The 13,416-nt window shown below is 41.7% G+C and overlaps 3 protein-coding genes across 3 annotated transcripts; 2 read left to right on the top strand and 1 right to left on the bottom strand.

Moving 5' to 3' along the window:
- The first annotated feature begins 96 nt into the window (after positions 1 to 96).
- LOC109469445 (gem-associated protein 2-like) lies at positions 97 to 4,359 on the top strand. The gene is made up of 10 exons (XM_019767967.1): positions 97 to 324; positions 689 to 776; positions 1,063 to 1,152; positions 1,355 to 1,414; positions 1,676 to 1,792; positions 2,401 to 2,445; positions 2,754 to 2,822; positions 3,398 to 3,508; positions 3,881 to 3,939; positions 4,054 to 4,359. Exons 1-10 carry the CDS (start codon positions 191 to 193, stop codon positions 4,085 to 4,087), a joined length of 807 nt encoding a protein of 268 aa, XP_019623526.1. The 5' UTR covers positions 97 to 190; the 3' UTR covers positions 4,088 to 4,359.
- A 340-nt stretch (positions 4,360 to 4,699) lies between these two features.
- Positions 4,700 to 6,049, bottom strand: LOC109469539. The gene is made up of 2 exons (XM_019768075.1): positions 5,734 to 6,049; positions 4,700 to 5,365 (listed from the first exon to the last, which is right to left on the bottom strand). Exons 1-2 carry the CDS (start codon positions 5,921 to 5,923, stop codon positions 5,097 to 5,099), a joined length of 459 nt encoding a protein of 152 aa, XP_019623634.1. The 5' UTR covers positions 5,924 to 6,049; the 3' UTR covers positions 4,700 to 5,096.
- A 1,764-nt stretch (positions 6,050 to 7,813) lies between these two features.
- Positions 7,814 to 13,374, top strand: LOC109473051 (transmembrane protein 43-like). The gene is made up of 12 exons (XM_019772954.1): positions 7,814 to 7,947; positions 8,101 to 8,186; positions 9,356 to 9,520; positions 9,989 to 10,123; positions 10,434 to 10,528; positions 10,858 to 10,907; positions 11,174 to 11,243; positions 11,460 to 11,530; positions 11,751 to 11,878; positions 12,335 to 12,406; positions 12,617 to 12,718; positions 13,065 to 13,374. The coding sequence occupies exons 2-12, from the start codon at positions 8,172 to 8,174 to the stop codon at positions 13,245 to 13,247; spliced, it is 1,086 nt and encodes a 361-aa protein (XP_019628513.1). The 5' UTR covers positions 7,814 to 7,947; positions 8,101 to 8,171; the 3' UTR covers positions 13,248 to 13,374.
- Positions 13,375 to 13,416: the final 42 nt, after the last annotated feature.

The following is a 13,416-nucleotide window of genomic DNA, read 5'->3' as shown; positions in this document are numbered from 1 at the left end:
CGTCACAGGTATAGGAAAACAAGTATCACTCAGAGATAGAGCTGTATTTGAGGCCCATCTTCCAGTACGAGTTTTGTCATTTGCGTTCATATATTCTATCTTTAGTTCTTGACACTGTATTTGTGTGCCCCCCTCCCCACACCGTGACCAAAACGTAAACATAGCGCAGCACTAACCAACATCAAACATCATGGATGAAGAGCCAGGACTGGACGACCTACAGAAGCCAGCTTTTCCCCTGGACGGGCCTGACGTGGTGATACTGGAGGAATTTGACCCAGACATCCCGGCCTCGAATCCGCTGGAATATCTTCAAAGAGTTCGGTGGGTCATAACAAGAATTTGCCACAATATTACTCTGATTTATTTATTTATTAATTAACGTGAGCAAGAGCTGAACTTCATAGACTGACACATTCTTTGTTGTGACATATTCTTTACCATGTGAATATGTAGGGTTTGCGGAAAAGGCTGCCTAGCCTGCAGGCTAGCCTGGCAGGCTTTTGGGTTTACGGAAAAGGTGGGCAGGGCTAGGCCTGCAGGCTAGGCAGCCTTTTCCGCAAAACCTGAATATTTACATGTATATGAATGAATGAATGAATGAGCTTTTGCTGGACTGTTGTAATAAAAGTCTTCATTCTATAAAAACTTCTGTACATATGGTCTATGCAATAATCTGTCCCTGCAGGCTGGAGGCAGAGAGGTGTCCGTCTGTAGTCGTGGCTGACATCGACGTCACAACCTTCAAGGATAAACAGACTGTCCTCGTTTCTCCAGTACGTACATGTTCTAGTATAGGGTTGGACCATAAGGAATGATTCAACAATGATTGTTTAATAGTTAGTAGTTAATTTTGTTACAGGTAAAACTTAGCAGACATGATATTATGATATTTGTATATTTGCCAGTGTAAGGAAAAGTCTTTATTGAGATTGCAACAAGACAATGCCATGTCGACACTAGGCAGCTAATAACTAGGCCACATATTTCATACACACATATTATTAACAACAGTGAAAGTCTGAAGTTAATGTTGCCTTAATTTTTTGTCTCCCTCATCAGTCTTCAGGTTTTATTCCAGCAGAGAAAGGTTTTGCTCCAACAATTCCAGCTCAGAGGAAGTTAGCTGCACAGTTTTCAAATGTCAGACAAGTAAGTGTGTCTTCACATGTTTTTCACTTTGAAGAGTTATATGAGAGGCAATGAATAAAACCTACCAAGGAGGTTTAGAAAATGTAACATCTAGTCATTCCAGTCCTACTGAAGTATAGGAACATTTTTTGAATCTCTGTCACTGAAACTTTTGGAAACTTGTTGTCCTAATGTGTATTGTTTGTTCTCTCCTTACTTGCAGGCATACAGACGGTATCTACAAAACAAGAAGAAAGGAAAACCTGCCAAAGAACTGAAACTGGTATGATTTTCAAAGACTAACCTTCAAAATAAAAGTCAATGTCTAACTGGAATCTGTGTTTGTTTGTTTGTATCTCCCTTAGCGTTCTACATAAAGTGAACACTATTCATCCTATTAAACACACTTCACAGTGGACTAGCTCGTTGCTGTAGTGATTGCATAACTGTGTGGCCCAAGAAACGGCCATAGGCGGGGATCCACGTGCTTAATGGTTCGGGAAGGAACTTAAACTCATTTCTTGTCTATCTGTTGTGTTTCCAGCCAGGTATGAAGGATGAGAGTGGGTGGAAGAGGCTGTGTATGGGGTGTGGCGCGTCTCCTGAAGGGTCTGTAGAGGAAGGAGAGGAGGGGAACGAGGCTACTCCAGACAGCACAAAGGTCATCAAATGCCGTTCTTTTACTCTTTGGCCTTAGGTAACAAATAACCAGAGTTATTAACCAAGGATTGAGGTGTTCAAGAATTCATTCTTTCCTAGAACTATTGCAGAGTGGAACTCACTATCACCAAGTACAGTAGGGGCATTGTCAATAGATAGCTTTAAACAATGTCTAGAGCTAGAATTTCAAGGGTTAAGTGTGACAAGTCGACCGGTGTAATGTAGCCAGCTGCCGCCGCGCCGCGTGCCTGCGAAGCTGGTGTGTTACGCCGAAAGGCGGTTATACCGGCTATACAGATACAGATACAGAAATACAGGAGCTAGACGGCCAGGCATAGAGCTTTTGGTTCAATATTTACCATGTGCATTATGTAGTAGCCTGTGTTACACAGTCTTTTACTACTGACTAGGTCAATTCCCTGAGAGCTTGTGGCTACACACCTCTAACTTGAGCTGATCATCAAGCTTGTAGTTGTAAGGCCCTGACCAGTGGGAGGGCTGCTAGAAGTGTGATGTAGTCAGGCTACATTATATAGCATTTATGTGATGAGCAATTGTTTTGAAGTGAACTGTTAACATCAATTAACTTTTTTCTACTGTATCTTACAGGAGGGTCAGCCTCCAAGTTTACAAATACTGATGACAATGGATCAGGTAAGTCCTACCAACAGTGCAATGATGCCACCTATCAATGTTGTAGAGAACTACTTTAATAATCTTCAATGTACTAGTACCTAAATAAGACTAAGGAAGGACTACAGTGGAAAATGTAGGTTTATTTGCCCACTATGCTTTAGTCAATCAGAGAGCACTCCACACAGTGACATAATATTCCTGCTCCACATTTAATTGTGTAATCATTGAGCAGACATCAAGTAGAAATTCACACTATCAAAAATACAGACCACAAACCTTGCAAGACCAATGCAGAAGTTTAATGCCCTGCTTCCTTGTACTTACAGTGGACGGTGATACAAGTTCTAGACTACCATATTGCCTGGCTACAGAGACACGGATTCTCTGCATTACAGGTAAAAATTATGTTATCTTTTACCATTACCTGATGTACTCAATGAGTCATACAATGTACAGGACTGGTACAAATGTATGTGCCACACATTCAGGCTATATATTGACTAACAGGAACTTGTAAAGACTAGTACATTTTATGATGTTGAAATATACCAAAGGAACAATTAATTTCAGCTTCCACAGTCAAAACCCGGTACACTATTTTCTTTCTGCCATTGCCACACTTGATGTACTGGTACGGTAGTCCCCAAGCAGTTTAAAGCTGGCATGACGATTGGCAAAAACAAATGCATCAAACCACTATACATTTTTACCTTCGTCAAGAAGGTTATGTTTTCAGGGGCGTTTGTGTGTGTGTGTGTGTGTGTGTGTGTGTGTTTGAACACGATAACTCAAGAAGGCTTTGATGGATTGTCTTTATACTTGGTCTTGATGAGACCTCAAAATGATTAGATTTTGGGCCCCCTGGCAGCTTGTCATGGTACTGCAGCTGAACTTCCAGTTTTGATATCTTCTGTATGTGCATTTTTTGCTTGGAGATGACCTGATGAACCCTCTGTCCCCCCATGCCCAGGCGCAGTGGCTGTATGCCCTGATGGTGTGTTTAGAGAAGCCCCTGTACCCAGACACGGCTGCTTCCCTACGGACCCTGTCCAGATGTTGTAGTGCAGTACGAGCCACACTGGTGAGTCCCTCTCTTATTATAGTAACTTCTGCACATTCTACACACGCCCCTTAGCATGTGTAGTCTTCTGGATAGTGACCATACCTCCTGGACTCTTGGGAGTTTGAATCCCGGCTGTTGTTGCTCACCTGACATGCAGGCTACTGGAAAGGGTCGCAGTCCTTTGGATGGGACTTTAAGCCGTGGTCCACTGTTCACTGTACTTGTTGGTAAGAGCTAGGGGAATTTCCCCAGTACAATGAACCTGTAAATACTGTACATAGCGTCTTGTCTTCTTTGTCATAACCAGTGGAAGAGTAGCTCTTCAGTGAGCTAAACTGGTTCGACACCACTTTCATATTCCTACAGATTGAACTTGAATCTATTTTACAGGATAATAAAGAAGATGACAGATTAGCTCCTTTGAACCTCCTCATATGCCTCGTATCTAGGTAAGTGCAGTATTCTACTTGATCTAAACATAAGGAAAGTTGTTTGTATTGTCCCTTTGTACTTGCTATGTTTCAGTTTCCTCACAATGTTGTGTTGCATTTTATTTCTTGCAGATACTTTGACCAGGGTGACTTAGCAGACATGTAGAGGTGACCAGTGTTCATAATTACAGACTCAGAGGTCAACTTACAGACAACAGTTTATTCATGGCCACACCAGAGATCATCCATGTAGGAATGTGATGGAACAGTTCCTGTACTTCTAGATGACAACCTGTGAAAGTTTGCAAGAGCTTCTTCAGTGTACTATTTAAGATTTTAGCTTCAGTACTGAACATTTTTTGTCCTTTGCAAGACAAGGTGTGACATTGTTGTCCAAGGTTTTGTTACACAACTCTTGACAACCACACCACTTGGTTACAAAGACATGAATTCTCTGCATTACAGGTAAAAATCAGGTTATATTTTACCATTACCCAATATACTCATACTATGTAAATGTATGTCTGGCGCATTCAAGGTTTGACATTGTTATCGAAGGTTTTGTTACACAACCCTTGAATGTTACCAGTTTTGAATAAAAGTATTAAGTACATACATGTAGTCCATTGTGCAATGTGTGTTCAGTGTGTGTACTTGTATGTCAACATGACTTGAAGTCACAGGAGTACATTCATTCTATTCACAGTTCTCTACTGTCACTTTCCCACTTTCTTGTAGGAATACTGTATTGTATTCTTTTCCTACGATCCTCTTGGGATTTTCACCCTTTCCACATACTAGATAACCCTATCATCTTGAGAAACAATTGTTACTCTTTGCTATCGGAAGTATTATTTCATGAAAATACGAATTGAACCCCTCCCATCCCCAAGCCAATCTTTAGATAAGTACAATGTACATGTACAACTTCTGACTAGGTGGGTAGTGGGCCATAGACTTGAGAAACAATCACTGCTGTATTGGAAGCATTATTTCGTCAAATTGTACCCCCTCTCAGCTGATCTGTTTGTAGACAAATACAATGTACATTATGTATATTCTTTTCTTTTCTCATGAAAATTTTCATACGTCTCAAAGACAATATACAATCATCTCACACGTTCATTGAAACATTCCCAACAATTACGCACAGTCCATCGCAACTGTTAACTATTTTAAGTACTTGCAAACTTCTTCTTGCCACGGAATAGGAATAGTGCCATACGATGGCGGACTCGGAGGACCTTCAGGCGCTCAGTCGCAGAATCGTCGACCGTGGGATCAGTCGGGATCAGTGTACTGTCGGACACTTGGTTGTTGTCCTCATTAAGTCCATGTGCCCTCTCCGTATGGTTGTGTACCACAGTGATGCCCTCGGCTGGTGCAGTGTCAGATGTTTCAAATTCCTCCTCAAAATCGGCAATCTCGCCGGCGTTCTGAAAACCTGGTAACAGTATTGGCAAGATTGAACAATGTAAATCAAGGACAATTCAGAACCTACCTAGCTGGAAACTTAACCAAACTACGAGATAGCACTTTAGATAGCTCTTAACGTTTGGAAAATAAGTGGCTACAGTGTTATAGGATAAGAGATACAGAAATGTTGGGTGTTATTTGCGAAAACGGTTTGAAATATCAACTTGTCAGCTGTTGGATATTCAGTACTAGTGGTACGGGGTTTAACATTAAAAGTATCCATTTCAAAACATTCAATTTCTTGTGTTTTGAACTCTTCTGCCCGACCATAGGTGAATGTACAGTACACATGTACAGACCCCACGTCACATGTTCTACAGGGCCAAAGATGCTTACCGGGCAAGACGTCAGTCATCTGGGGGTTGAAACGGTCGTCAGCCATCTTCTTGAGATGTTCCTTCAACACCTGCGCGATGTCATCCTCGCCGCGTAATATCGCCAGGCGGTGGCGGACTTGGAGCACCTTCTCAGCACGGGTACGATCCATGGGCATGGTCAGGGTTACGTCGGGGTCGACCATGGGCATGGTCGGGGTTACGTCGGGTCGACTAGAGGGTTGTCGTTGGCCCTCGCGGGATCGGAGTCATCTTTATTCACCCTGACTGTGTTCGGGGGGAGGTCGGCAGCAGCCTCGGCCTCTGGTACGGGCGTTGGGTGGATCTGTGATAAATGAATGAATGAAAGACCTTTATTGTACGCTTGTGCTCTAACGAGCTAAGTACAGGTCATGGGTAAACAGGGAAAAGAAAACAGTAATGACACATACTATATAAACTAATAATGTGATCTACTATTTACAGGTTCAGCTTCTTCTCGCTTCTTGACGCAGTTAAAGATGTACGAACATATTGAGCTAATGATACATGGTTTGTCAAGTTTCATGAGGAATTCGAATTTTTCTATTCTATCTAAATGTCTAAAGCTTAGGACCTTATCTATTACATAAGTATAGAGGGAATCCTTCTCATTTCTATATAATGTGCAGTCAACTTCAAAATGGCATTCATCTTCAATATAATCTAGATTACAAAATTGGCAGATACATGTATATATATAACAACAGTAATCTCAAATGCCAAATGTAAATTAGCATAATACTCCAGACTCTACTATGTAAGTCTGCTTTTTGCTGATAAAGTCATTGTCATTGTCATTCACGCCCAGAAATGATGACCACATGTAGTCTACAATATATGTATAATACACTAAAATCTAAAGACTAACATTGAAGCGCTCGTACCTTCTGGGGGTTGAAGCGATCTTTAGCCATCTTCTTCAGATGTTCTTTCAACACCTTCTTCAGGTGTGTTTTTATCATCTTTGCTATGTCCTCTTCGCGGCGTAGGATCGCCAGGTGGTGGCGGACTTTAGCTTGGAGCACCTTCTTAATGGGCTCAGCACCATCCATGGTGGTCGGGGTTCCGTCGGGGTCGACATGGAGGTTTTTTTTTTTCTTTATTAAAACATTTAGGAGCAAAGTGGACAGGATGACGACACACTCAAGCCGGAGCTTATGTTCATGTCGCCATCTAACATTACAAAAATACAGAAGCAAATGCAAAAACAGACATGCAAAGCTTAATAATAACAGAATAGAATAAATAAGGTTCCAATGTGTAAAGTACTCCAGGCAAAACTTACAAAATTGATAGGAAAGAATTACTCAAATCTTTTAGTTTCCTTTATAAATGATTGAACATAAAGTGAAAATTTTAAGTTATTTGGATATGATAGTGATACAGAACCTCTAAGGAATAAATGAACTAAAACATCATCAGAGAGATCATTGACAGAGGTTTATATCAAATCCTACCAACTTAGCTAAATTGCTAAAAAGGGAGGCACGATATTGTGTATATTAATGACATGGAGGTTATGGGCAGACAGTACTATTAGATTTGTTCTACAGGCGGTAGGGGAGGTAGATCGAGGAGAGAGGCCGGAGCGTGAGCGATGCCGAGCTCAGACTGAGGAAACATACCAAGGAAACGGCGAGCAACTGGAGGTCACAGTTTGCGGCCATGTTGCTGACGTCACTTGGCTCACAACTTTTCATCAGTTGACCCTTTTGGGCTTAGGTGGTTTACTTCTCTGCCAGCTAAAACATAAATACTTTGCTGACATTTTTTAGAATACATGTAACATATTTATTAACGTGCACTCAGGAAAAAACCCTGTTTCAACGTTATTGATCATCAATAATTGATATCAAAGTCATTACTGATATCGTATGATCTCTAACGTTATAGGTAATCTATAGGAAAATTCCAAACATAAAGTCGCATCACCTAGGCTTACCGTGATTGATGATCTCGGGACAAAGTACATTTGGCTGCATTTGCTATTTTGGTGTAAACCGCTAGATGGCAGTTGTACAAGCTGACCTCCAGTGACCCCTAGCCCTATAAGAGAACGTCAGACCAGTTGGATCAGCTGGCTGAGCTGTCCTGTGTGTTGATTTCTAAGAAGTTTGTTCTTGTCTCCAAGTCGAGACGCTTCACTTCTAGTAGGTGTTTGGATAGACTTCGGGTCACCTGGGACGCATAAAAGGTAAGGTGTCATGTTATAGGGTGTGACCTGTGACCTGTCGGACCAACTAGAGAGAGACACGTAACCCTTAAGGGCTTTTTACAGCCTTATTTTCACCTGTTCGTCGCGTCGACGCCATATATAGAGTTTATAACGTTTCCTGTGTGTGTACAGGTCATCTTCAACGAGGAATACTACCAGAAAGCCAACACTACAATCACTACAGAAGTGTTCACCGGCTACAAATGTACAGGCAAACGGTAGGTTTTAACGTCAACAGTTTGAAAATATCATTTTATGCATGTTTATGTTGGTGTCATGTCGTCGCTCAAGTAGTCGTCTGGCGTTATGTCATGATCTGTTACAAGTCGAAGCGCCTCTCTCTATCTAGGTGAACGGTACAGTTAACCATGAAATTAGTCCTTAAGTGCCGTTACAATCACTAGACGTCTTGCTTGACATTTATTTATAAGCCCATATCACGTTTTATAGGACACGCCCCCCTCCCCATCACTGACATTATTTTTGTGGCATTGACCTAGTTCTAACGCTATTTATGCCTCGATTTGAACTTAACGGGCCCGTTACTGTTGTTGTTATAGACCAGCTCGGAATTTTTGATCATATATAGGTACATGTAAAATATAGGCGTTAAAAACATTTTTACACATCAGTGTAATGAGTTAAGTGTCTATATATTAGTCATCAAATACATACTTTGTATTACATTCAAAGGGTCGACTCATGATATTTACGTCATGTTCATTTTTGGCAAGCTGTAGCAAAGGACACCACAGTGCATTTTGACAGTACACTGAATATACACAAGCAATCATGGTAACACATTAATTGATATCCGCTAAACAAGAAAACTATAGAAAAATTTAAGGTGTATACATAATTTGTAGATCTAACATTAAATATAGAAAATGACGGGAATGAAGGTTTGAGAAATTGGTTCATACTGCTATGATAGAGGTTTGCTCTGTGCCTGAAAATGTCATCCTCCTTCGCAGGGCTAAAATCCTCCGGTTCCCATCCTCCTTCGCAGGGCTAAAATCCTCCGGTTCCCTTCGGGTTCTAAAACCCGAAGGGAACCGGAGGATTTTAGTCCTGCGAAGGAGGATGGAAAATGTGCAATACAACACTAATACTTGAGAACTAGTCTGCCACACAGCAATTTGTTTGTTTGACCAAAAGGGCTAACTGTTCTATCCAACACTAAGTAAATTGCTGTTTCTGACGTCATATCCCGGAAGCTGCAGTAGAAGGGTCCATTCCGTGAACAAGGCTGACGGAGTCGGTTGAAAATTTGGGTAAGTCCCAATTTACTTCGTGTTGGATAGAACGGTTAGCCCTTTGGGTCATAATGAAGTATAACGTTCCCAACACAGATGAACTTTCATGCTAAAATTTGTTTGTTTGTTAGTACCCTGACGCCCCCGGCATGCACACCAGCGGCCCAGACAGCCACACCAGGGTCACCTACCGGGAACAGCCTGGCTTCCTCAGCAGACTCAAGAACTCTTTCTTCGGAGCTTTCTTTGGCTTCCTGCTCTTCTGTGGGTCCTTCCCTGTACTCTTCTGGAATGAGGTACAGTAGTCAATATGTAATTCAAGACTTAGAAATAGAAGATATGGAAAGTGTGATTGCTCCAATGTAGGCAGTGCTTACTTCAATTGGGTCTAACTTTGGCAAGACTAAAATTGAGGTTCTTCAACATCCTGTTAACAGTAGGCAGTTTGTAATATGGGTATTCTGATGTGTTAAGAGTTAAAACTTTTGATTCAACACAAAGGGGTTCTCTCACCTAGAGCTTTCCACCAGTCACTCTGGTCTTCCTCAGTAGACTGACCTAGTGAGGCTTGTCATGTGGCCTCTTTGAAGTGTGACGTCAACACTGGGTCAAAGGTATCTGATAGATGATGTTGGTCCCTGTCGGAGTGAAGGCCTTTTTCACCCCTCTCAAGGAATAGTCTTGTTCAGTGTCCAATATTCTCACAGGGTATTCTGATTCTGTAGTGCCTCATGTTCACACTGATGTTTGTGTATCCTGTACAGGGTCGTGCAGTTCAGACTGCACAGTCATTGGACGAGGGTCTGCGCTCGGTGATCCACCTCTCCACCGTGGACGTCGCCTTTGAGCACAACAACCACAAACTGGTGTACTTCACTGGTCCGCTCAGCACAAACAAGGTACAAACATGTCATATGGTCTTACAACAACAGAACAACAGTCTCAAGCAGCATCATACATTTTGTTTGTACAAAATATATGATGTTACCGGTACAAAATTACAACATTGACCATAAGTAGACATTTGGACTACTTATCGTCCTTGACCACTGTTGAAACAATATCAGAATGTGAAAATTTGTAAGGATCAGACTATACAGACTGCACAGTTATGATTTTGGTATATTTTGGACTGTTTTGGAAGAAGGATAGAAGTTTGTAGAGAAGGGAGTACAGAGAATCAGACGATTGTTTGTGTTTCACTTTCAGCCCCTGACAGATACAGACTATGCCGTCACCGTACCTGCTGTCAAACTGAAGAAACATGTGGAGATGTACCAATGGGTGGAGCATGAACACACCAAGTAGGTCATAGTTCAACTCTGGTCAGGGGTTAAAGTTGGGCTTGACAGTGACACACCTGTTAGGTCAGAGGTCAAATCTTGGCAATGTACAATCTTAGTCATCAAAGTTCAAACATTTTATCATCAACTGGTTGCATCTGTGTTTGGTTTTACTCCTTTCCTGAGTAAAAAGGTTTTTAGATTGTATTCATTGCACTGTGTTTGTTTCAAACGTTTTACAGGTGCACAATACTAGCAATTACTGCCTGTACTCCACATGAGTTGTACTGTGGTAGTCCAAATAAAATAAGATCAATGTATGAACCACATATAACTGTTATTTCTTACAGGGAGTACAAGGAAGGGAACCAGGTTCGCAGGGAGACAACCTATACATACAGTAAGAACAACATACTTCATTCTTATCAACACAGGCAAACTGTCAAACTGCATTTTCTTTACATATCGATTCTATGTCAGTCTTCAACAGACTTGAGAATTTGATCAGTATAGTTTGATCTGTTTGATAAGTTAATTCTTCCCCGATGTCTAACCCCATTCCCAATAGAGGAATTAGCTACTTCAGTGCGGTTAAAACAGGCTTTCTCTGTTATCCACTAACATGTTTAATGTTCAAGTTGTTAATTTTGTGAATAATTATTGCAGACGAGGAGTGGAGGTCTGACCTGGTGAACAGTCGGAACTTTGATCGAGAGATGGGACACAAGAACCCAGGGTGAGCTATCAGACTTCTGACACACACACACACACACATGGCTCATTTTGTATAGTTACATGTATTACACAGCACACTTCATCATTTTTGTTCTACTCTTTGAAGTGCATCACTCACACTCTGTAGTTTTATTCGGTGGTTGTAGCAACTGACACACCTTATCACACCATAAACACCTTGTGGCAGGTCATTAACCCTTGAGTATCTCTGCCATAGGTCCATGCCAGTCCGCAGTGAAACTATCACAGCAGATGATGTCACCATTGGGAACTTCCACCTTTCCAAAGGTAATTTCAAAAATATTTGGAAGAACATTTTGTGCTAACTTTGTATCAAACTTATAACTAACTTTAGTAAGGAATATATTCTATTAAACAAGAATTTAGACATTGAAACTGCAGATAGAACACATTGAAGATTTTGTGGGCTTATAAAATCATGAAGCATTTAACAAAACATATCATTGGCACCTTCCAGTGTTTAACACATAATTATGCTATCCCACAGGTCTGATTGGGAAGATCTCCCACTTTGTGAAGTACCCTTTGGCCAAGAGTCACCTGGTGCCCTCTGACCCCCAGGTCAAAGTGTTCCAGGGAGCCTTCTACCACTCAGCTGACCCCATCAGGCCAAAGGTCAGTCATGAAGTTACTGCATGGACACAAAATTCTTGAAAACCTTAGATTATAAACTAAGCCAATCTGTCCACTTTTTGATGGTCCCTTAAATAAGTTTTCTGTCTGTATCCTGTCTATATATAGTAACAGACCAGATTTTGTTGGTCCGCTTAGTGGTCGTAGAGACCTAAAAGAAAGTGGACTGACTCTGGACACAGCCTCGGACGCAGCTGCAGATAGGGCCAGATGGAAATCCTTCCTGTCGCCTCAAGAACCACTAGGTTCAGAAGAGGAGTGAATGAGTGAGTGAGTGAGTGAGTGAGTGAGTGAGTGAGTGAGTGAGTGTGAGTGAGAGTGAGAGTGAGTGAGTGAGTGAGTGAGTGAGTGAGTGAGTGAGTGAGTGAGTGAGTAGTGGTCTTGTTGGTAAGTTTTGACTGCAGTGTTTGACACACTTTATTCCCTGCATCATCACAGGTGGGGGATGTACGTGTGGAGTTCAGCTATGCAGGACTGTCCGGGAACTCAGAGCTGGGACCAGCAGACCATGTGAGTCACTAAGTTTTGTGTTTAGCACACTGGAGTAAACATTGGACCACCAACTACAACTACAATTGCTTAATGGCTTTGGTAGCAAGGAAAAGATTAAATCCCATTGTCCCTGTACCCATATGTTGTGGCATCATTTGATACAGTATCAAACATACATACATACATACAGTAATATCTTTAACATGACATTTTTCTGTCCCCTCTCAGGTCAGTATAGTAGCGCGTCAGGCTGGGAACAGACTGCAGCCATACCAGACTGAGGCTGGGGATGCGCTGGAGCTGCTGTATTATGGAGTCCTGTCTCCTGAGGTAAGGACTCACTAGTGGGCAGTACAAGCGATGTAGTTTTTAAGATTTTTACTTTCAGGTACGGAAGTGATGTTTTGGGTGGCTGAGCTGTGGGTTTGTGTATCTGTGTCTGAGTAAGTTGACAGTACCTGGGGAGGATTGACAGGTAGAATGACAGGTTAAAAGGTCAGACACAGGAAATGGGTTGAACTTGAAGGTCATAAAAATTCAAAATACTTCCTAGAAGTCTGAAGTCTTGAATTTGTTGTTAAAGAATGAGGAACATCTGATGAGCAACAAAATGATGAGGGATCCTGAGGGATCAATATAAGATCTAATTGTTTATCAACTGTTTTCCTTTTTGCAGAAAATCTTTGAAGCAGAGCATGCTGCTAACAGCATGCTGACCTGGGCTGTGAGGGCAGCAGGCTGGTTCATGATGTTCATCGCCCTCTTTCTGATGACAAACATACTGCAGACACTTGGTAAGTACCGGACCATCATACTACACGTGTATAATGGTAGTTCCATAGCCTCTTTCATGCCATGAATTGTTAAACCACTGTGTCAAGGGCATGGTACTAGTATTGGAAGGTGGAGCCCATCCCTCTCCTTCACCACTGTTTTACCTTGAGTCCCCAATTGAAGTCAGGTACCCATTCTACTATTGAGGAAAGTTGTGTAAAGTACATTTCCCAAGGACACAAAGTCTAGCCAGA

The sequence above is a fragment of the Branchiostoma belcheri genome, unplaced genomic scaffold, assembly GCF_001625305.1.
Source record: "Branchiostoma belcheri isolate BF01 breed outbred unplaced genomic scaffold, Haploidv18h27 scaffold10, whole genome shotgun sequence".
Lineage (NCBI taxonomy): Eukaryota > Metazoa > Chordata > Leptocardii > Amphioxiformes > Branchiostomatidae > Branchiostoma > Branchiostoma belcheri.
Note: the sequence above shows the minus strand (reverse complement) of the source record. Positions and strands in the feature narration are given on the sequence as shown.

Bases quoted from the DNA above. Each gene is read 5' to 3' on its own strand.
- LOC109469445 (XM_019767967.1), top strand. From the start codon at position 191: ATGGATGAAGAGCCAGGACTGGACGACCTACAGAAGCCAGCTTTTCCC. The intron at 1,793-2,400 runs GTCATCAAATGC...TGTATCTTACAG, and splicing joins CTACTCCAGACAGCACAAAG to GAGGGTCAGCCTCCAAGTTT. The intron at 2,446-2,753 runs GTAAGTCCTACC...TTGTACTTACAG, and splicing joins TACTGATGACAATGGATCAG to TGGACGGTGATACAAGTTCT.
- LOC109473051 (XM_019772954.1), top strand. The intron at 10,124-10,433 runs GTACAAACATGT...TTTCACTTTCAG, and splicing joins GTCCGCTCAGCACAAACAAG to CCCCTGACAGATACAGACTA. The intron at 10,529-10,857 runs GTAGGTCATAGT...TATTTCTTACAG, and splicing joins GTGGAGCATGAACACACCAA to GGAGTACAAGGAAGGGAACC.
- LOC109469539 (XM_019768075.1), bottom strand. From the start codon at position 5,923: ATGCCCATGGTCGACCCCGACGTAACCCTGACCATGCCCATGGATCGT. The intron at 5,366-5,733 runs GTAAGCATCTTT...TACTGTTACCAG, and splicing joins GATGACTGACGTCTTGCCCG to GTTTTCAGAACGCCGGCGAG.